Genomic DNA, 23,914 nt, shown 5'->3' on the forward strand with positions numbered 1-23,914 from the left:
CTCATCCACCAAGCCTTGCAGCTCCCCTTCGTCTTCACTCAACAACACAGTATCATCTGCAAACAACAGTACAGGGAGTTTCCAAACACTATCCTCTCTCACCACGGCCACTCCAACATCCACTACCCTACCTTGTACCTCTTTTATTACCCCATCCATAAACAGATTGAACAACCATGGAGACATGACACATCCCTGTTTCAACCCAACCTCCAAAGAGAAAAATTCACTTAGTTCACCATCCACACGCACTGTAGCCTTAGCATCATCATACATACTCTTCACAGCATTCACCAACTTTCCATCTACTCCATATATTCTTAACACTTTCCACAATCCTTGTCTATCCACCCTGTCATATGCTTTCTCCAAATCCATGAAAGCCACATACAACTTCTTTTCCTTCTCTAGAAACTTTTCCACTAAAGATCTAAGAATGAATATCTGATCTACACAACCTCTTCCCTTCCTAAAGCCTCCTTGTTCTTCTCCCACTAATTCCTCTGTTCTTTCTGTAACTCTGTCAGTAAGTATCCTACCAAACACTTTTCCCATTATACTAAGAAGACAAATGCCCCTATGATTACCACACACTTCTTTTTCCCCTTTTCCTTTGTACAAGAGAATAATCATACCTGACTTCCAATCCCCCGGGACTCTACCTTCCTCCCAGGACAATCTGCATATCTTCCACATCCATTCTACTACTATCTCTCCCCCATGCTTAAGCATTTCACCACACACTCCATCAATTCTTGGGGCTTTCCCCAATTTAACTTTCTTCATTGCTTCCACAACTAAATTGCAGCGACATGCATGTCCACATATGGTTAGGCTCATACTTTTTCTTATAATTTTCCTTCACCTCTAGCATTTTGGTTCACATCAAAAATATTATCTTTGCTTGTTATGGTTGGAGTCTGGCCTGAGAGCACATGTTGCATATGATATTAGGTTAGGTTCATACTTCTTCTTATAATTTTCCTTCACTTAGCATTTTGGTTCACATCAAACATATTATCTTTGCTTGTTTTAGTTGGAGTCTGGCCCTGGGAGCATCGAAATTTGCAAATTTGCATAGAAAAGTAAGGTAAGCAGACCACTCCAAAATGCATTGAAATTTGATTAATCAAATTCTAAACTGTCGAAATTTGAGATTTTACTGTACAGTAGTTATCTGATCTGAGTGATTATTCGTTTAAACGAATTAACAGCAAAATCTGACTTATTAAGAAACAGAGATGGGACCCAATGAACATAGCTCATTTCCTGAATATCACAACTAGGTAAATACACATACACACACACACACACACTATCTATCTATATACCTAGGCTGCTTCCCCCAAGGAAAGGGAGGTAGCATACAAGAAAAAACGTATGACAGTAAGATCAGAAAGAGAAAGAGAAGAACTGAGTAGAGTAAGGTTAAAGAAATAATATCAGTAGTTACGGAGGGTAACAACGAAGCTCAAGAGGAGACTGAAGAACTGTTTAGGTCAGAAAAGTATGAGGAAGGAGGGGCAAGGCCATTGAAGGTAAAGTTTAAGTCCCAGGTAATGGTAAACAAAATCATCAACAGAACATGGAAATTATCAGACAAAGAAGGGTTCAAAAATGTTTGGATAAGGAGAGATGCAAATGAGGATGAAAGGGCTAAAATAAAGGAGTTAGTATATGGGAGAATTATTATACAGAAAGTAAGAGAGAATCAGAAGTCCTAGTGAGTGATGACCAGGGTGGCTTTAGGAGTGGCAAAGGATATGTGGATCAAATATTTGCAGTAAGACAAATAGCAGAGAAGGCTTGTGAGAAGGACCATAAGGTGTTTATGGCATTCGTTGACCTGGAAAAAGCATACGACATAGTAGACAGAGAAGGATTATTTTTGCACATGTATGGTGTAGATGGTAGGCTGCTAGGTGCCATCAAGAGTTTTTATGATGGTAGTGAAGCATGTGTAAGGGTTAATGGGCATCTAAGTGAATGGTTCACTATCGGTGTGGGTGTGCGACAAGGATGTGTGATGTCCCCATGACTGTTCAATACATACATGGATAGGGTGATGAGAGAAGTAAAAACACAAGTAATGGGGAGAGGGATGGCGCTGGTAATGAATGGTGATGGATGGAATATCTCAAATTTGTTGTATGCTGATGATGCAGTACTGCTTGCAAATACCGGACAAGAACTTGTGAGACTAGTGCTGAGAGTTGCTGATGTCCATGAGCATCATGCTTTGAGAGTAAACATAGAAAAGAGTAAAGTGATGGTTACTGAGAGAGAAGATGACTCCCAATGTGATGTTACAGTGAATGGAGAGAGCCTGGGTACAGTGACAGAAAAGAGAGGAAAATGTGCAAAAGAAGTGGAAAGTAGGGTGACACAAGGAAGAAAAGTAGCTGGTGCAATGAAGGCCTTGATAAGAAACAGAGGCTTGAGTGTTGCAGCTGCACAAGGCTTACATGAAGAAGTGTTAGTGACAACTTTAAAGTATGGATGCGAGACTATGGTGTGGCATGAAAATGAAAAGTTGAGAGTAAGAGCAGTGGAGACAGGACTGCTGAGGAATGTATGTGGAGTACAGAGGGTGGATAGGATACAAAATACTGTAATGTGATTCATGAAAGATGTGGTGTGAGGAATTCGGTGGACATCAGAATCGAAGAGAGTGTACTGAGATGGTATGGTCATATGGAAAGAATGGATAACAATAGAGTGGTGAAAAAGGTATATCTGAGCAAAATCTGAAGCAAAAAGGAGGTGAGGTAGGCCGAGGAGAAGGTGGAGAGATATGGTGGATGAGTGTGTGAGGAAGTGAGGTTTGGAAGTCGGTGAGGCTAGGGAACTGATACGAGAGTGACCTGGCTGGATGAATGTTGTGAGGGGAAGTGCATGATCAGGGATTTGGCACCCCATTTTAACGTGGAAACGTCTGGACTGACTCAATCGGATACGTTTATGTGAAGCTACAGAACATGATGAATGTTTTTGGCATATCCGATAGAGCCAGGATTCCCGAGGCTTGAATGATGAGTGAATGGAAGTGTGGCCAATTGGATTGGGCAAATTTGGGCCGTCTGGACATTGCTACTCCTCACTCTGCCCTAGGGTGGGAAAGGTCCGGATGGTGATGGTGATGATGATGATAGGCATTTTTCGTTGAAAACACATGCTGCATGCGCACTCTAAGCAAGTTATGAAAATATTTTAAACTTGACCAACAGCTATATATACTGTATGTGAATGGCATTAAGGATACTTGTATTATGGGTAAGTCACTTTACTGTACTGATTACCTAATACAGGAATGTAAGGCAGTTAGCTGACACATACATGTTTCCCCTAATGATGCCAGAGGGTGAAGATGGCAGCCTGGGGGCTGTCAGAACTTAGAGACTGGGTCTATGAGCATTTACCTGCCAAGACTAGAGCCAACCAATTTCGAAGAGTGGCAGGAGAGGCATGAGGTGCATACACCACCCCTATAGCTCTGCCCTTTCTAGTGCACACTGCACTGTATGCCTTATATGCTACTCCTGCAATGATGGAGACACGACTTTATAATAATCACTCCAGTTTGAAAAGGTTAGTCAAAGCTGAATAATATCATCAAGAGATGACAGGAATTATGAAGAAGACATACCCAGGCTGAATGGGATAAGTGCTTGGCCAAAGCTGCACTGCATCACTGAAGTGTTTGTTTTTTCGACCAGAGCAGTTATGGGATAGGGGAGCCATATCTAAGCAGTGTATGGATATTACATCTTTCTAGGTGCTAAATTCATTGTGCCAGCAAAAGAAGGGTTTTATCCTTGAACATTTCATTTAAAGTTTCTGGCTAAAGTAAATAAATGCAACTGAATTTCAGTAATCTAATCCACCACTAAGGGAGCTGTTTTAACAAGTCAACTATCTTGTGATAATATTAAAATGAAAATATGTTTGTATTCTAAATAACAAACTAAAGGTGGATTATCTATGCAAAGAATAAGGAGGAGAAGGAGGAGGAGGAGGAGGAGGAGGAATAACACTAACAATAATAGTAATAACAGTAATAATACTACTACTAATGTAATAACAATAATAATAATGGTTGTGGCAATGTAGGTAGGTGGGTAGCTATTACATATTCAATTTAGCCCGAAAGCTTAAGTGCCAAATTTGCTTCAGTAGGTAATGGGTGTTGGGAAGGCCAAAGTGCCACACGACAGTTATGTGGGTGAGTGAAAATGGAGGCTGGGCACTTCCTCTCCTTACCTTCACCTGGTACCTCGGTCGCTTGGCAAAAAATACGGAAAAAGAGAATGTTCATATATGCAAAACTGGTGGCCTGAGATATTAGGCATTATTTGTGCCAAGATAAGAACACTGCACTGCATGACTGAGAAAATGAGAATGCTGTTGAAGGAAATATACAATTAAGAAAGTTAATGACTGTAAATACTGCAAACAGAAAATACAATGCTAAAGGAAAAAATTTACACATGGTTTCATATCTAGGCAATGCAGATCGTTTATTCATGGGCCTATAAATAATTATATGTAAGGCCAGTAATAATTTCCCCTTCACATGCTGTACTGACTTGAAACTGTACACAACTATAGACTAATATAATGATATATCCCTTACCTATCTAACTATCTATCTATCTATCTTTACATACACACACACAGTGATCCCTTGGTTGTCCCACACTTGGTTATTGTGGTTTTCATTATCACTGCTACATGAAAATCTGCAGTCCTGCTGTTATTGGGCATTTTTCAGATAAAAAAAACATTGTTATTGTGCACCTGAGCTGGTTTCTGCCAACAATGACAGTGCAAAATCTATTGCTTCTGATGGTTTTGTGGGATTCAATGATGAGGCCCTACTCAAGGAGTTAATCCTAGGTAGTGACCACTAACTCTCTATCCCTTTGCCTCAAAACTCTTTACCTCAAACCCATCTCAGGTCTCTATATGGTACATGTTTCTTACTTACTGGGCTTTCTTCATCATTTTCTATTAACCTAACTATGCACATGCGTGCTTCTGATAACAGGAAAAATTTGGGTTTGTGAGTGCGGTGCGCGGCACCAATTAGAATAAATCCCATAGGTTTAGTGCTTTTGTCATTGTGCAATTTTGTTACAATGCACTAGGCACGGTACCAATTATGCGCAATAACCAAGGGATCGCTATATATATATACATATATATATATACAGTATATATAAAATGTACACTCGGCAAGATTTCCGACTGGACCACCTGGTTGCGGGATTTGGCTAATGTGCCAACAGCGTGTGCCTGTGTGTGTGTGTGTGTGTGTGTGTGTGTGTGTGTGTGTGTGTGTGTGTGTGTGTGTGTGTGTGCCCTACAATTTTTCAAATCGCTAAGCTTCATCCTTCGAATTACATTATGTGGCCATTGTATTATGCTATGATGTAGGCTAATAAATATTATGTGATTGGGATAATGGCCTGTGCACTACACTGTTTATAGTCTGAGTTATATAAAATAATTCTCTTGCCTTGTAGTGTGAACCACGATACAGGTTGAGTTGTGGTTCAGAAACAGAGGGCAAGTTCACCCAGAAATGGCGCAATGTAGGGGGAAGGGGGGAGTATGGGAGTGAGCAGCCAACAGTTATATATTCTTAGTCATTACAGTATAGTTATTAAGGTGTTAATGATATCCTGCATCCTAAATATTAATAAACCTATTTATTTTTATTATCTTTATATAGAACCGATTACACACTAGGATACCCTCTCCCTTGTTAACGGAAAACATGCAGCCTGCTCCACCGCCTCGACTCTCTCTCTCTCTCTTTAAAACCCTTAGCTGGCTATCAGTAGACACACACACACACACACACACACACACACACACACACACACACACACACACACATAATCAATTTGTGAGTAATGACATTGCATTTTTGTTTACCTAAAATTTATATTGTGTGTGTGTGTGTGTGTGTGTATATATATATATATATATACTGTAAAATGATGATATATATACAGGTATATATATATATATTTATTTATGCGAGGAAGAAGGAACCAAAGGCCATGAGCCCGCAATAGCAGTTCCTTCAAAGAGAAAAACAAAATACAATAGAGATCCAAATTCAAGATCCATTCATTTCGAGATGCCTGGACACACTGCGTTTGAAAGACTGGAGATCATAGGCAGCAGGAAATACAGACAGAGGGAGACAGTTCCAGAGCTGACCTGTTGCATAAATGAAGACTGGGAGTAATGGTTAACTCTTGCATTAGAGAGTTGGACAGAAAAGGGATGAGAGTTTGCTGCTAGACGGGTGCTACACGCACGTCGTAGAGGTGGAAGAATGCATGCAGACAGTTCAGAGGAGCAGTGACCATTAAAGTGGCAATAGAAAAGAGACAGAGATGCAACACTGTGGTGGAGAGACAGAGGTTGAAGAGAGTCAGTAAGAGGAGGAGAGTTAATGAGACGAAAAGCCTTTGACTCCACCCTACTGAGAAGAGTTGTATGTGGGGAGCCTCCCCACACATGAGAATTGTACTCCACACAGAGGCGGATAAAACCCCTGTATAGAGTCAACAACTGTGTAGGGGTAAAGAAAGAAAGGAGCCAGCTTAGCACACCCAATCTCTTGGAAACAGATTTTACAAGAGATGTAATATGATCTTTCCAAGATAAGTCCCAAGTAAATGGAACCCCAAGCATGTTCAAGGATGATGCAGGATTAAGCTGAATATTATTAAACATTAGTGGGTATACCTGTGGAAGATTTTGTTGGGTTGATAGTGTAAGAACTGAGACTTAGGTGCATTAAAAACAACAAGAATATTTTTACCCCAGTCAGAGATACGAGCCAAGTCAGACATTAGGTGTGCCATAGCCTCATCCCTTGTTTGTTGAAGTAACTGCTGAGATGGGCGCTGCGGGAACCGAATGGAAAGGTGAATGGTGGAGTCATCAGTGTATGAGTGGATAGAGTTAGATATACAGCTTATAAGGTCATTGATGAATAAAAGGAAGAGAGTTGGTGATAGGACAGAGCCCTGAGGAACACCACTGTTGATAGATCTAGGAGAAGAACGATGGCCGTCTACAACAGCAGCTATAGAACGACCAGAAAGGAAGCTAGCGATGAAGGCACAGATAGAAGGATAGAAACCATAAGAGGGCAGTTTGGAAACTAAAGATTTATGCCAGACTTGATCGAAAGCCTTTGAGATGTCAAGTGCAATGGCAAAAGCTTTCGCCAAAGTCCCGAAAGGAGGATGACCAGGAGTCTGAAAGGTAGGTGAGAAGATCACCAGCGGAGCGTCCCTGATGGAACCCGTACTGACAATCAGAAAGAAGGTTGTGATAGGGAAGATGTCTTAAAATTTTTCTATTGAAAACTGACTCGAAAACTTTTGAAATACAGGACGTTAAAGCAATTGGACGATAGTTGGAGGGTTGGGAGTGGTCACCCTTCTTTGGGACTGGCTGAATGAGAGCAAACTTCCAGCAAGAAGGAAAGGCACAAGTTGACAGACAAAGGCGAAAGAGGTTGCCTAGGCAGGGTGTAAGCACAGAAGCACAGTTCTTGAGAACAACAGGATGAACCCCATCAAGCTCATATGCCTTGATAGTATTGAGGCCAGTGATGGAATACATCAGCTGAAGAAATTTTAATGTCAGCCATGAGGGAGTCAGAGGGGGGAAGTGATGGAGGAACAGCACCGGAATCGTCTAAGGTGGAATTGGAGGAGAAAGTCTGTGCGAAGAGATCTGCTTTATCAGCGGAAGAAATAGCTACAGAACCATCAGAGTAGAAAAGAGGAGGGAAGGATGATGAGGTAAAGTTGTTAGAAAGGTTTTTGGCAAGGTGCCAGAAGGAGCAGGAAGAATTCGAGTTGAAGAGTTGAGAGCATTTAGTACGGATGAAATTATTTCTAGCATAGCGAAGAACAGACTTAGCACGATTCCGGACAGAAACGTAAAGATGATGTGATTCAGGGGTGGGTTGGCTCAGGTACCTTTTGTAGGCCCTCTCCTAGTTGCGGACAGCATTAGAATAAGCGTGATTAAATCAAGGCTTTCTTGCGTGAGTCAAAGGATATGAGAAAGGAATGTATGTTTCCATGCCCGAGAGAATAACCTCCGTAATGTGCAAGGCACACTCAGATGGCTCCCAGCCATGGAAGCAATAATCATTCCAGGGAAAATCAAAAAAGTACTGCCTGAGGGCCTCCCAATCCGCGGCTCCAAAATCCCACAGACGACGTTTCCCTGAAGGGTCCACAGGCCGTACCGGAGTGATATGACAGGTTAAGGTGATAAGGTTGTGATTGGAGGAGCCCAACGGAGAGAAAAGATTAACAGTGTAAGGAGAAGGATTAGCTGTAAGGAAGAGGTCAAGTATGTTGGAGCTCTCTCCAAGGCGGTCTGGGATACAGGTAGGGTGCTGTACAAGCTGCTCTAGGTCATTAAGGATAGAAAAGATGTAGGCTTGTTCACCAGGTGGATCAGTGAAAGGAGAGGATAGCCAAAAGTGGTGGTGAACATTGAAATCTCCTAGAATGGAGATTTCAGAGAAAGGAGAAATGGATAGAATGTGTTCCAACGAAGAAGTAAGACAGTCAAAGAATTTTTGATAGTCAGTAGAATTAGGGGATAAGTAAACAGCACAGATATATTTAGTCAGAGAATGACAGGAAAGCTGAGGCCAGAGTGTAGAGAATTCAGAAGAACTGAGTTCAGGAACAAGAAAGCAAGATAAGTTGTTGCGTATATATACACAACAGCCACCTCTGGCTTTGAACTGAGTATAGAGAAAGTAGGAGGATACAGAAAAGGGTTTGCTGTCAGTTGCCTCAGACAGCTGAGTCTCAGTTAGAAAAAGAAGGTGAGGTTTAGAGGAGGAGAGGTGGTGTTCAACAGAGCGAAAGTTAGAGGAAAGGCCACGAATGTTGCAGAAATGAAGAAGAAGAAGAGAGTCAGACAGTGGTTCAAGGCACCTCGAGTCATCACCGGGAAAGGGGCGAAAGGTGGGGGCAATTATGGTCCCCCCCCCTGGGGACCATATATATATATATATATATATATATATATATATATATGTGTGTGTGTGTGTGTGTGTAGCCTATATGTATGTGTATATATATATATATATATATATATATATATATATATATATATATATATATATATATATATATATATATATATATATATATACAGAATATATATACAGATAGCTAGACAGATATACAAAGTGTATGTATATATATATATATATATATATATATATATATATATATATATATGTGTGTGTGTGTGTGTGTGTGTAGCCTATATGTATGTGTATATATATATATATATATATATAAATATATATATATATATATATATATATATATATATATATATATATATATATATATATATATATATACATAGACAGATAGATAGACAGATATACAAAGTGTATATATATATATATATATATATATATATATATATATAGACAGATAGATAGACAGATATACAAAGTGTATATATATACATACACACATATATATATATATATATATATATATATATATATATATATATATATATATATATATATATATATATATATATATATATATATATATATATATATATATATATATATATATATATATATATATATATATATATATATATATAGTCAAAGAATTTTTGATAGTCAGTAGAATTAGGGGATAAGTAAACAGCACAGATATATTTAGTCAGAGAATGACAGGAAAGCCGAAGCCAGAGTGTAGAGAATTCAGAAGAACTGAGTTCAGGAACACGAGAGCAAGATAAGTTGTTGCGTATATATACACAACAGCCACCTTTGGCTTTAAACTGAGTATAGAGAAAGTAGGAGGATACACACACACACACACACAAACCGAATAAAGGAAATGATATAGATGGCGACGTGGAATGTAAGGAGTGCAAATGATGAGGTGAAAGAGAGAGAGATTGTCCACGTGCTTGAGGGTGCGAAAGCGGATGTATGTGGATTAACTGAAAGTAAATGGAGAGGAGACAGTGTGAGAGAATGGGAGTATGGCTGGGTTATATGTGCAAGAGTAGGGGAGAATGAAAGGGCAAAAGAAGGAGTGTGTATTGTTGTGAGCAACAGATGGAAGGAAAATAGGCTATAAGAGTATGGATCAGTTGGCTCAAGCATTGTGTGGGAAAGGATGAAAGTTTGACTATAAATGTGGGCGGCTGTGCATGTATGTGCCAACGCAAGATCGTGCAAGCAGAGTAAAAGGAGAGTTCTGGACAAACGTAGAAGTGTGCATGGAAAAGTCTGAAGGGAATGAAGTGTTTTTGACTGGTGATATGAATGGGAAAGTATGGAATGTGAAGGTGGATGGAGTAGTCGGTGAGAGGGGTGTGCCTGCCGAGACAGATGAGAATGGCAGTGCTTTAGTGGACATTTGTGCTGGGAGGGAGTTTGTTGTAGCCAATACCCTCTTCAGGCACCAAATGCTCCACAGGTATACATGGCGAGTGATGAGAAAGGTGGGTGGTGAACTGAATGAAATGAAGGCAACGATTGATTATGTGTGTGTGGATGAATGGATGCGAAGTTGTGTAATGGATGCAATAGCATATAGAGGCTGGGGGACTGGACATTCTGTTCTCCACTTAGTAGTGGTCAGAGTCAAGGTCCAAGTACAATGGAGAAATAGAAGAAGGGAAGGACGGGAGGAAGGAGTAGAATCAAGGAGAGTGGAAAGGTTACAAAAGGATGAGAAAAAGGCTGAATATAAGAGAGAAGTAAAGGAACTGGAGCAGATGGGGGACGTGGAAGGTGTGTGCAAGACATTCACAGAAAAAATATGTGCAGCATGTGAGGTGGTGTGTGGGGTGAAGAAGAGACGAAAGGGGGTGCAAGGAACCGCATGGTGGAATGAAGAGGTGAGACAGGTCGTGGCACAAAAGAGGAAAGCATATAATGAATGGATGAGAAATAAGGGCATGGAAGAAGCTGAGAGATGGAAGAGAAAGTTATATGAACAAAGGAAGAGAGAGGCGAATGATTAGTAAGAGAAAGTAAGAGGAGAGAGGATGAGGAATTTGGAAGGAATTTAAGTGTAAAGTGGGGCTGTAAGAAAATGTTCTGGAAAGAGGTAAAGAGAGTTAGACAGAATGGCAATGAAGTTAGTCGGGGAGTGAAAGATAAAAATGTTAGATTACTAGTGAAGAAGGGAGAAAAAGTGAGCAGATGGAAAGAACACTTTAAGGAACTGTTGAACATAGAGAATGAAAGTAATGTGAGTATAAGTGGCTGGGGAATGGCTGGGAGGAGGAGGGAGGTGAGATGACAGGAAGAAATCAGTAGGATGGAAGTTGTGGAAGCAATGAAGAAAGTCAAAATGGGGAAAGCCCCAGGAATTGATGGAGTGTGTGGTGAAATGCTGAAGCATGGGGGAGAGATAGTAATAGAACAGATGTGGAAGATGTGCAGATTGGCCTGGGAGGAAGGTCGTGTCCCAGAGGATTGGAAGTCAGGTATTCCCTTGTACAAAGGGACAAAGAAGTCTGCGGTAATCATTGGGGCATTTGTCTTCTTGGTGTAATAGGAAAAGTATATGGTAGGATACTTACTGACAGAGTTAGAGAAATAAAAGAGGAATTAGTTGGAGAAGAACAGGGAGGTTTTAGGAAGGGAAGAATGACAGGGTGGGCAGACAAGGATTGTGGAAAGTATTAAGAATAGATGGAATAGATGGAAAGTTGTTGAATGCTGTGAAGAGGATGTATAAGGGTGCTAGGGCTGCAGTGCATGTGGATAGTGAACTGAGTAAATTTTTCTATTTGAAGGTTGGGCAGAAACACGGATGTCTCATGCCTCCATGGTTGTTCAATCTGTACATGGATGGGGTTACAAAAGAGATACAAGGTAAGGTAGTGGATGTTGGACCGGCCCTAGTGAGAGAGGGCAGTGTTTGGAAACTCCCTCTACTGTTGTTTGCAGATGATACTGTGTTTTTAAGTGAAGACGAAGCGGTACTGCAAGGCTTAGTTGATGAGTCGGGAAGAGTGTGTAAGAACCGGAATCTAAAGGTAAATGAAGGGAAGAGTAAAGTTATGGTCTTTGAGAGAAGTGAATTCGGTGAATGTACAGTGAGGCTGGATGGTGAGGAAATGGAAAATGTGAGTACGTTTAAGTACTCGGGTAGTGTGATGATTAAGGATGGAAGTCTGGAGCGTGAAGTGCTTGAAAGGGTACAACAAGGAAGAATGGTTGCTGGTTCTTTGAAAGCAGTGATAAGAAACAGGGAAGTGAGCATGGAGGTGAAAAAATTACTACATGACTGCATTGTGATACTAACTCTAACACAAGGAAGTGAAGCTTGGACATTATTGGAGGGACAGAAGTCAAGAGTGAGAGAAGAAGAAATGAGTTATTTGAGAATAGCATGTGGAGCCACATGGAGAGACAGACTGACAAATAAGGATGTGAAGGAGCATTGTGGTGTGGATGTGGATGTGATAGGAAGCATTAGGAGAAACACAATGAGGTGGTTTGGCCATGTGGAGAGGATGGAGAATGAGAGACTGATGAGGAGAGTGTATGTGAGTGAGGTGGATGGGGAGAGAGGGAGAGGGAGGCCAAGGATGAGATGGAGGGATGGAGTGGGGAGGTATATGCGAGAGGGGGTGTGAGCTGGGAGCAGGGTAGTGAAATGGCAGGGGACAGGGTGACATGGAGGCAATTTGTTTGTGGCCATCCCGTATGGGATTAAGGTGTCTGGCAATAGATAGATAGATGTGTGTGTGTGTGTGTGTGTGTGTGTGTGTGTGTGTGTGTGTGTGTGTGTGTGTGTGTGTGTGTGTTTACTAAATTGACTAGCTGTGTGAAGTTTTATATTTTTCCTCCAATATTATCATCATTCAAAGATAGCAATAACCACAATTCACAAATGAATTGGAAATGAAGGAGAGCAATAGTATACATCAGAAAAGAAATTATGGAACATTGAAAATACTGAGTCAGATTACCAGTATAAGAATATAATTACAAAATTCCATAAGTTTTGGTTAGCATGAATCTTAAAGACAATTACCCAGAAAATCTTGAAATCTACCTAACATTACAGTATATATATATATATATATATATATATATATATATATATATATATATATATATATATGCATATATATATATATATATATATATATATATATATATATATATATATAATATATATATATATATATATATATATATATATATATATATATATATATATATATATATATATATATATCATTATTTTGTACTACACTTATTATGCATCAGCAGCAAGATTTAATTAGTAGTTTTACAGTTACTTTTTTCATTATTATTATTATTATTTTTTTGCTTTGATGACAAGGAACCAATATCAGTTAATACAGTACAATGTTAGTATTTCAGTAACAAGGAATAATATATATCTCTGGGCTGCAGTCTCAATAATGATGCTACAAAATGATGCCAAAAAACTTCTGGAGGTTATATAACATGTTATAAGAGTACAAGGATGATGTATACATCTAACTCCACAGGGAAATCTATCATCCCTTTAAAACAACACACACACGTAAAATCTGAAACATCATTGGAACTGACTGTTGGGATCAGTTGCGGAGATGTAACTTTATAAACATCATTAAGGGTTAGTGACTGATGCAATCATAACTTCAAACTTGAACACTGTCTAACTGCTTGTCAGCCCTAAATTTGAAGCAGCTCAGGTTACAACATACTGATTCTCACATTAGTACACTTAAACAAGTATCAAACCTAATACAGGAGCCACAAGACAAAGGAGAAATCAGCAGTCATTAATATGTTTACCTGGTATTAAATAAATGCTTGAAGAGTTATGTTTGGAATTAATATTTGAATTTATATAAATTAGTAAAAAAATCCTGAATATCATAGTGGGCCTGCTTTACATTTAGGAAGCACAAATCTCTCATTCAATAACTTTTATGCTTTTATGACAAACAAATATCTAAGTAAGGAAAAGTAGAAAAAAAAAAAATGCTCCTGGGTTCTGTGGCCCCATACTACAGACTAGGATGTTACAGTCAGGACATCTTTATGTTTAGTAAGTGTCATTACTTGCACCTGATGCTACTCCTACTTACCGTGTCCTGTGGAAAGTAAGTCAAAATCTAGCATTATAACACAAACTAATATAATCACACAGCTAACTCTCACCTTGGTTCAAGATTATTTACAGTCCATCACTACTTCTTCCTACAGGTGAGGTAAGTTGATAAAGCTCATGTTTTTTAAACATAAAGAAAAAAAAGCAGAAAGAGGGGTGAGGTGGGATGTTTTGAGCTTAAATAACAACAGTACCATGGTGTAAGGAGAATGGGGGAAGACTGACAGTAAATGCTCATTAAATAAACAATAAAAAAAAGTGTTACTGTTGTCAAATGTCTATTTTTCTATCAAAGGGAATGAACTGGACCCACTCACAGGAAGTGAGATCTCACTTAATTTCAGCCATTACTCTGGCAGAATGAAGGTAGGGGAACACATCTCAGATCACTGACAGCTGAGTAATTAGATGGAATTGACTCCAGGAAACCAGAAACTGGCAAGAAGGCTTCCCAAAAAGTTATTTCTTCAGTAAACTGCACTGTAGCCCACTTCACAAGCCAACTTTGTGGTGCATAAAAAGAATAGTCAAAAGCTTGAATGAGGAGTGAGTGGAGGAATATGGGACAATCCAATGGACACTCCGTTGATAGTTTCTACTTTTTTGTATTTTGCACCCTGTTTCTGGAAACTACTCACCCAACTGAAAAACAGTAGTGGAAAATTGAGTTAAGTTGATGATGATGATGATTACTAAAGAGCACTTTTGGTGGCTTGCAGCAAGTCATCTAGTACCATACATAATTTTTTCAATATTCCATGTTTTCTTATTATGAGAAGTGTGTGGTTGTGCCTGGTGAGTGGTCAACCATGGGTTGATGTAACCTTTGTCTCATGAGGTCACTGAAAGCAGTAATTTCCCTTTTACCTTGTTTACAGTATTCCTAAACATGCTCCAGTAAAGATAAGAAAAAGGTGTCATCAAATCATAACTATGCACAAACGGAGGCATGTCTTCTAGTTTGTTTCACTTGCATGCAGAAAGACTGATTTACTTGTGAGTGGATTTTTACCAATGTATAGTAGGTATTCCTATCAAAATCCCTGAAGTGAAAATGTTATTTCTTCCCCCAAATCTCCTGCACCACAGACCCCCCTAACTGACAAGACTGCTGTAGCTTAGGGGTTAAACTGAAATACCCTCAAGAAGATATCATGATGACATTAGGGGAAATTATTTGCAAATACAGTTATAACAGGATGGGAAAGAGAGTGCAATCTTCAGTTTCTTATTTAAAAAAAAAAAAAAAAAAAAAAAAAAAAAGTATTCAATGTCTTTTTCTTCAATTTACAGTACGTTATTTAAAACCATACTGCACAAAATGCTTAATACAGATATTGTAATGAACATAATTTAGTTTTCCATTCACACTGCTGTATATATAATCTGGCAAAGAAAGGGTTAAAAATACAGTATAATTTAACATTTAAATACATATATCTTTAGCAAAACCTTTGGAATTTTTCACTCCTCTTTAAAGTTAATGCAGACAGAGGTGGATGTGACTGTTCAAGGGACATGAGTAAGAAGGGTGAAGTACTGCATCAACTTTCTCATGCAATAAGGTAACAATAAAGTAGTAAATAAGCATACAGTAGCTCCTCATTAACTTTGACTTGTAAGTCTCGGACTCCATAAAACTTAGGCCATGAGATTTACAAAATGAAAAACAGGAAAATAAAAACCAAATTACCTAAGACAGGCCACCCTCAGGCCATGATGGATGGAAAAGTGATCAATGGCAAGCAGATAACCCTAGAAAAAGTGTACATCACGCTAGGGTGCTGTTATACCCACTAGGATACCAGTAACTTTTTACACACATGTATATCATCACCCTCGTAAACAAACTGCCTAAGTCATTTTTCGGCGATTTCTGCATTTTTGCCTAAATTCTTCAGCGTGTGGTGCACCTATTGGTACAGTTGCCTCTGTCATGTCTAGGATGTGAGTGATCTAAAATTATAAAGTTATAAAAGGATAAACATTGAAGTAATAAGAAATTAAGAAAATGAGACAGTTTTTTTTTTATTCCCCGAAAAGCTGAACATACGACTTAGGCAGTTAGTTTCTGAGGTGACGATATATAACATGTATGACATGCATCCCCTTGAGGAATCCTTATAGTGAGGCTGACCAGGGCAAAGATGATAGTTTCTACGGACTAGAAGCAAAAGCAAGTGCCAAAAACACAACAGTTTCTGAAAATAGTTGGGAGGGGGGTGGGAGATACTGAGGATGTGTAATAAGTATTACTATTCTTGTACTGTACTAAGTTTACGAATACAAAATTCTACATGCCACACACCATAACTAAAAAACTGGTTGCCTTTGACAACATTTATATACAATATATATATATATATAGTAGTAGTCCAAGTTAATGAGGTGCTACTGTAAATAATGTTCCTAGAATGGTAGGAGTGATAAGAAGTTACAGATATGCGAGCTAGTCTTTTCTAAAGCTCTCTAATACAACTGTTCAGATTATACTGTGCTCCTAAGGTTCTCTAATAAAACTGTCCAGAATATAATGGGCATTGTTAATTAGCAAAATAACCGACTAAATTAAGTGAACCAAGTGTAAAAGAAATGGGAATAATTAAAAAAATTCTTTTCACATTATAAATCCATATCTAAGATAAGTCAGGAAATCTCACAGCTACTAAGTACACACTATATCATGAAAGAGATCTTTTATCACTATTCATAATTATATCAAGGAAAAGCAATCAGGGAAGTAATAGCCTACCTGAAATGCAGAGTAACGTCCCCCCTTGCGCGGGCGGTTGTAAGAGGGCAGATGGCGGCGGATCAAGTCCAGCTCATTTATATGAAGGAGGCTATCTGTTAGCAGTGAGGCAATGATCCATACACTCTGGCCCCATAGGAACAGGTTTTTAGGTGTCCCTACGTGACTTGGCTGACGGCCCTGCAATTCCATGGAGTAAATGAATATGTGAATATTTTTGTGGACTTCTGTGCTAGAAAAGTGTTATCCATTGCAAATACTTCAGTTAAATTAACAGAAGGAGGAGTGCAGGGAAGAGCAGAAGTGCAAAAGAGTTATTTATTTTATATGTTTCACACAAATATTCTCTTCTGTGCCTTTCATAACTCTTATATCAACATAGCATAAACAGCATAACTAAATATATATTAAGACACAAGATACAGAAACAAAGCATTAACCCCTTAACCGCGAGGCGTCACTTTCTTGACGCTTGGGAGCAAGGGATCATACCGTGGGGTGTCACTTTTGTGATTCTGTGTTATTTTGAATTCGCCCGGGCTTTCAAGTGGTGGCTTGTATCATCTATCAGTACTGCCAATGTCCAACACTAGTCAGCACTCCTAATCTCATCTGTACTCCCATCCATTGTTGACAATTTAGTCATTTCTCCCCGTTCTTGACTCCCCTCCCTACCTCCCCTCCATTACCCTCTCCTCTCGCCTGCCCGGCCACATTGCGCTAAGAAAATCTTCCCCGGAATTTTCCACTGATTTTAACCATTGAAATAAGCCCTATGCCCTGTTCTTATACCAAATAATATATACAAGAAAGAAATAAGGTAAGTGATGGTGCCATACACCTGGAATTGGCTAATTATCACCTGACAACACCTCACATGCACTCGTTCGCTAATTTTCCCTGTTTATTTCCCTTTGAAATACGCTGTATAATCTATTTTCGTAACAAAAATATATATAAGAAAGGAAGGGAGAAGCCTAAGTGATATTTACATTCACCTGGAACTACCTAATTTATTATGTATTGTCTAGATTTCCTGCCAATCATTTCATAGCGTATATATTAGCAGCTGTCACCACGCTGACATTGGCAGCGTTGCACTCCCCCTAGGCCACCACAGTATTCAGTTTACCGTCGTCTTTCAAGGTGAAACCACGTCAGATTCACGCCTGTCCAATACCACCGCTTTTTAGCCCCATGCAAAGGGCCCTGTGACCTCTACCCCTACTAAATCTCGTGTGGAAAGGGGTAAAGGGCTAAGTGACTGCTGTGGAATGTGAACTGGCTAATTTATCAATGAAAATGATGGACAGCGTTCGATCTTTCTGGTGAGTAAAGCAGTGCAAGTGGAAATGTAAATAATGTGTAAATAATGTGTAAACAGCAAGTGAATGCAATGAATGTAAATATAAGTGAACAGTGGAAAATAGTTTTATAAGTTACTGCAACTGACAGTGCATAACACAGTGTAAATAAAATAGAAATGTCAATAATGTAAATAAAATACAGAATGTAAATAGAAATGTAAATGAGTAGTAATATAAGAATATGCGTATATATACTAGGAGTAATGAAAGTGAAAGTTTCACTCTAGCATGTATGAATACTATGAGTTATGAAAGTGGAAGTGAAAGTGACAGATTCGCTCTCAACGGTAGTGTACAGGACAAGAAAGTGAATGCTAAGTATTTTACTGAAAGAGAAATTGAATGCCTACAGTGACAATAAACTACTATTACTGAAGGAAACTTATGGATAAAGACTGCAGATATATATATATATATATATATATATATATATATGTTATATAGTAATAGAAATGTAAAGTGTGAGTGTATTTATGAATAATAAATGACAGAATACCAGCGGCAAATGAGCGCAAGTGGGAAGGTCATACGCGTTCGTAATTTTCATTGCTTTCACAATGTTTTTTTTTTTTTTGGAGTATGGATTCCAAGCTATTTGAAAATCATAGAACAGTGTTTCTAGTGATAATATCAGGCTGTGGTAATCATATTACAGGGTGTCGGGAAGTGTAAAGTGGAGACTTTGTTACCCAACTTCAGAAGTCTCCACAAGTCCTACGGTACTCGATGAAGGCTCAACAGACATCCCAAGAGAAAACTAAAGGTATGTGCCATATGCATATATAATTATAATATTCTAGGACTAATAACTGATTTTTGGCAAATATTTTTACAAAGTCTGTCGGAGTGCGAATACCCCCGCGGGACACGCAAGTCGAGCCAAAACTACCCCGCGGTTTAGGGGTTAACAGTATTCACTGGCCACTAACAAGTGTGACTGATAGACAACTGCCTTTTCTGAAAAACATTTAACACACAGCAAATGGATACACACACTGACCTGTGAGCCTGGTTCAGCTCGCTCAAAATCCACATAATCTTTATGAATGTAGTAGTACATTGGAATCACTGGGTCTGTTCAGGGGTAATAATGTTACAATGATAAGCAACATAATCACAATTACAGACACATTAAAAAACAATGCTCATCTGTTGAGAAAGAACATACAAAAAGTGAAATACTGACTACTAAATTTTCAAAAAATTATGTACATCAATATAATAAAACTTGTATTCCTCCCCTTAACAGCAAATATATTAATCCCTCAAGACTGCAAATCTCCCAGCCCCCCCTATCCCCAGAACCAAAAAAAAGGTCCAATTTTTCAACTTTCACCAAGGTAAAAAATTTTTCTTACATTTCAAGGGTTTGAATTTACACACCTGAAAATGTATATTTCACTCTCATATGACTAATGGTTACCACAATATCGACCGTCAAAGAATGTAAAAAAAATGACATCAATATACCTAGGTTGCTTCCCCCAAAGAAAGGGAGGTAGTGGAGACAGGATGACACACTCCCAATTTACTTATCCACACACACACATTCATTCATATCTTAGCCCAAAGGAGAGAAAGGAGAGATCCCCACTGCACCACACCACACGAGGGGTCAACAGTGAAGTGCAATCAGTGACATCCGCAGCAGGGCCTGACAGCAGAGCTGGTTTACCCCTGCCACATCATAATGAACCCATCCCCTTACCCGCACGTTACCTGATCAACTGATCAGACCAAATGCGGGAGGATATTTCCTCAGGGCCGCGTCACCATTTATTCATTCACAATTTCTCTTCAGTCATTACCATCACGTGCAGCCACTCTTCCTTGCTCAACAGACATCCATTCAGCCTTACACCTCTCACATCTGATCCAGTTACCTTTTCCACCAATCGTTCTTCATCCACCGTCTCCATATGCCTAAACCATCACAACACTCTCTGCTCAACTCAATCAGCCATTTCCCGCGTAACTTCAATTCTCCTTCACACTTCATCATCTCTCACTCGATCCACACGAGTCACTCCACACATACCCTCAGACACCTCATCTCCATTACATTCGAACTCTTCCTCTCTGCTACACCCATATTCCATGTTTTAGCCCCATATAATGCAATCAGTACCACTACACCCTCATACAGCCTTCTCTTTACATCCATTCTAAGTTAACGACATCTAAACACTTTTTTCATTCCTCCCAGCACCTTTCCTAACTTCATTCATTCTAAACTTCATCTCTACATCTATTTTTCCATCCACAGCAACATGTGACCCTAAATACTTAAAATACCTTACCAACTCAAGCAACTCACCATTCAAAATTATATTCATCCTCCTACCATCTATCAACCTCGCACACTTCACCACTTTACTCTTATTCTAATTTACTCTCAACTTTCTCCTTTCACACACCTTTCCAAACTCCTCTACCAATTGTCTCAATCTCTCCTCCGAATCAGCCACAAGTGCAGTATCATCAGCAAACAGCAGCTGATTCAGATTCCACTCTCTACCATCAGCATTCACCAGACTCAAACCTCCACCTAACACTCTCACATTCACCTTCCTTACAACACCAACCATATATATATTAAACAACCAAGGCGACATCATACATCCCTGCAGCAGCTCCACTCTCACAGGAAACCAATCACTCACAGCATTTCCCACACTTACACATGCTCTACCATTTACATAAAAACCTTTCACTCCTTTTAAGAAACCAGAGTCCAAGCTCATACAATCTCAAAACAGTCCACAAAGCCTTCCTGTCAATTCTATCATACGCTTTTGCTAAATCCATGAACACCCAAAACACATCCTTACCTTTCGCTAAATCCCTTTCACACAATTGTCTCACAGCAAACACCTGATTCATGCATCCCCTCCCTCTTCTAAAGTCACATTGCTCATCACCAATCACTCCCTCTGTACCCTCTCTAACTCTCTTAACACTCTACCATACACCTCACCTACAACACTCAATAGACTTATACCGCAAAAGCTAGTACATTCAAACTCATCACCCTTACCCTTATACAATGGAACCATACAAGCACTTTCCTACTCAATCGGCACCATTCCACTCGCAAAACACACATTCAGCAATCTTACCAACCACTCAACAATAGTAGCTCCACCATCTTTCAGGCATTCTACAGCACACCCATCCATATCAGGGACATCCACTGGTGATCTTCTCACCTATCTTTCAGACTCCTGATCATCCTCCTTTCAGGACTTTGGCGAAAGCTTTGCCATTGCACTGGACATCTCAAAGGCTTTCGATTGAGTCTGGCATAAATCTTTAATTTCCAAACTGCCCTCTTATGGTTTCTATCCTTCTATCTGTGCCTTCATCTATAGCTTCCTTTCTGGTCGTTCTATAGCCGCTGTTGTGGACGGCCACCGTTCTTCTAGATCTATCAACAGTGGCGTTCCTCAGGGCTCTATCCTATCACCAACTCTTTTCTTTTTATTCATTAATGATCTTCTAAGCTGTACATTTAACCCTCTTCACTTGTACACTGATGATTCCACCCTTCACCTTTCCATTCGGTTCCCGCAAAGTCCATCTCAGCAGTTTCTTCAACAAACAAGGGATGAGGCTATGGCACACCTAATGACTGACTTGGCCCGTATCTTTGACTGGGGTAAAAATAATATTGTTGTTTTTAATGCACCAAAGACTTAGTTCTTACACCTATCTATCTATCTACTGCCAGACGCCTCAATCCCGTTTGGGGTGGCCACAAACAAATCGCCTCCACGTCGTCCTGTCCCCCACCATTTCACTGCCCTCCCCAACTCACACCCCCCTCTCTCATATACCTCTCCACCCCATCCCTCCATCTTGTCCTTGGCCTCCCCCTCCCTCTTCCCCCCTCCACCTCACTCACATACACTCACTTCGTCAGTCTTTCACCCTCCATCCTCTCCACGTGGCCAAACCACCTCAGTGTGTTCCTCATAACACTTCCTATCACATCCACATCCACACCACAACGCTCCTTTATATCCTCATTCGTCAGCCTGTCTCTCCATGTGACTCCACAGGCTCCTGTTAAATAACTCATTTCCACTGCTGTCACTCTTGACTTATGTCCTTCCAACAACGTCCAAGCTTCACTTCCATAAGTTAGAGTTGGTATCAAAATACTGTCATGTAGTAACTTTTTCACTTCCATGCTCACTTCCCTGTTTCTTATCACTGCTTTCAAAGAACCAGCAACCTTTCTTCCCTGCTGTACCCTTTCAAGCACTTCACCCTCCAAATCTCCATCCTTACTCATCACACTACCCAAGTACTTAAACGTACTCACATTTTCCAATTCCTCACCATCCAACCTTGTTGTACATTCACTGACTTCACCTCTCTCAAAGACCATCACTTTACTCTTCCCTACATTCACCTTTAGATTCCGTTTCTTACACACACTCCCAAACTCATCCACCAAGATTTTGTAGCTCCCCTTCGTCTTCACTCAACAACACAGTATCATCTGCAAACAACAGTACAGGGAGTTTCCAAACACTATCCTCTCTCACCAGGGCAACTCCAACATCCACTACCCTACCTTGTACCTCTTTTATTACCCCATCCATGAACAGATTGAACAACCATGGAGACATGACACATCCCTGTTTCAACCCAACCTCCAAAGAGAAAAATTCACTTAGTTCACCATCCACACGCACTGCAGCCTTAGCACCATCATACATACACTTCACGGCATTCAACAACTTTCCATCTACTCCATATATTCTTAATACTCTCCACAATCCTTGTCTATCCACCCTGTCATATGCTTTCTCCAAATCCATGAAAGCCGCATACAATTTCTTTCCCTTCTCTAGAAACTTTTCCACTAAAGATCTAAGAATGAATATCTGATCTACACAATCTCTTCCCTTCCTAAAGCCTCCCTGTTCTTGTCCAACTAATTCCTCTGTTCTTTCTCTAACTCTGTCAATAAGTATCCTACCATACACTTTTCCTATTATACTAAGAAGACAAATGCACCTATGATTACCACACACTTCTTTTTCCCCTTTTCCTTTGTACAAGGGAATAATTATACCTCACTTCTAACCCTTTGGAACTCTACCTTCCTCCCAGGCCAACCTGCACATCTTCCACATCCATTCGACTACTATCTCTTCCCTGTGCATCAGCATTTCACCACACACTCCATCAATTCCTGGGACTTTCCCCAATTTGACTTTCTTCATTGCTTCCACAACTTCTATCCTACTGATTTCTTCCTGTCTTCTCACCTCCCTCCTTCTCCCAGCCATTCCCCAGCCACTTATACTCGCAATACATCCATCCTCTATGTTCAACAGTTCCTTATAGTGTTCTCTCCATCTGCTCACTTCTTCTCTCTTCTCCACTAGTGATCTACCATTTTTATCTTTCACTCCCCTGCTAACCTCACTTCCACCCTGTCTTACTCTCTTCACCTCCTTCCAGAACATTTTCTTACAGTCCCTCCACTTTACACTGAAATTCCTTCCTCTCTCTTACTAATCTTTTCACCTCTCTCTTCCTTTCTATATATAACTCTCTCTTCCATCTCTCAACTTCTTCCA

The 23,914-nt window shown here is 39.7% G+C and overlaps 1 protein-coding gene across 1 annotated transcript in view; it reads right to left on the bottom strand.

Moving 5' to 3' along the window:
• LOC145414237 (putative phosphorylase b kinase regulatory subunit beta) overlaps nt 1-23,914 on the bottom strand; it is a 286,779-nt gene that overhangs the window by 172,725 nt on the left and 90,140 nt on the right. The window contains exons 10-11 of the mRNA XM_080283817.1: nt 19,318-19,391; nt 16,951-17,130 (exon numbers count right to left, since the gene is read on the bottom strand). Of these exons, the coding sequence (XP_080139943.1) occupies nt 16,951-17,130; nt 19,318-19,391 (254 nt within the window). The remainder of the gene's footprint in view (nt 1-16,950; nt 17,131-19,317; nt 19,392-23,914) is intronic.

This window comes from Coenobita brevimanus, chromosome 98 (assembly GCF_032717465.1).
Source record: "Coenobita brevimanus isolate Jiangsu-jjx chromosome 98, ASM3271746v2, whole genome shotgun sequence".
NCBI classification, from domain to species: Eukaryota; Metazoa; Arthropoda; class Malacostraca; order Decapoda; family Coenobitidae; genus Coenobita; species Coenobita brevimanus.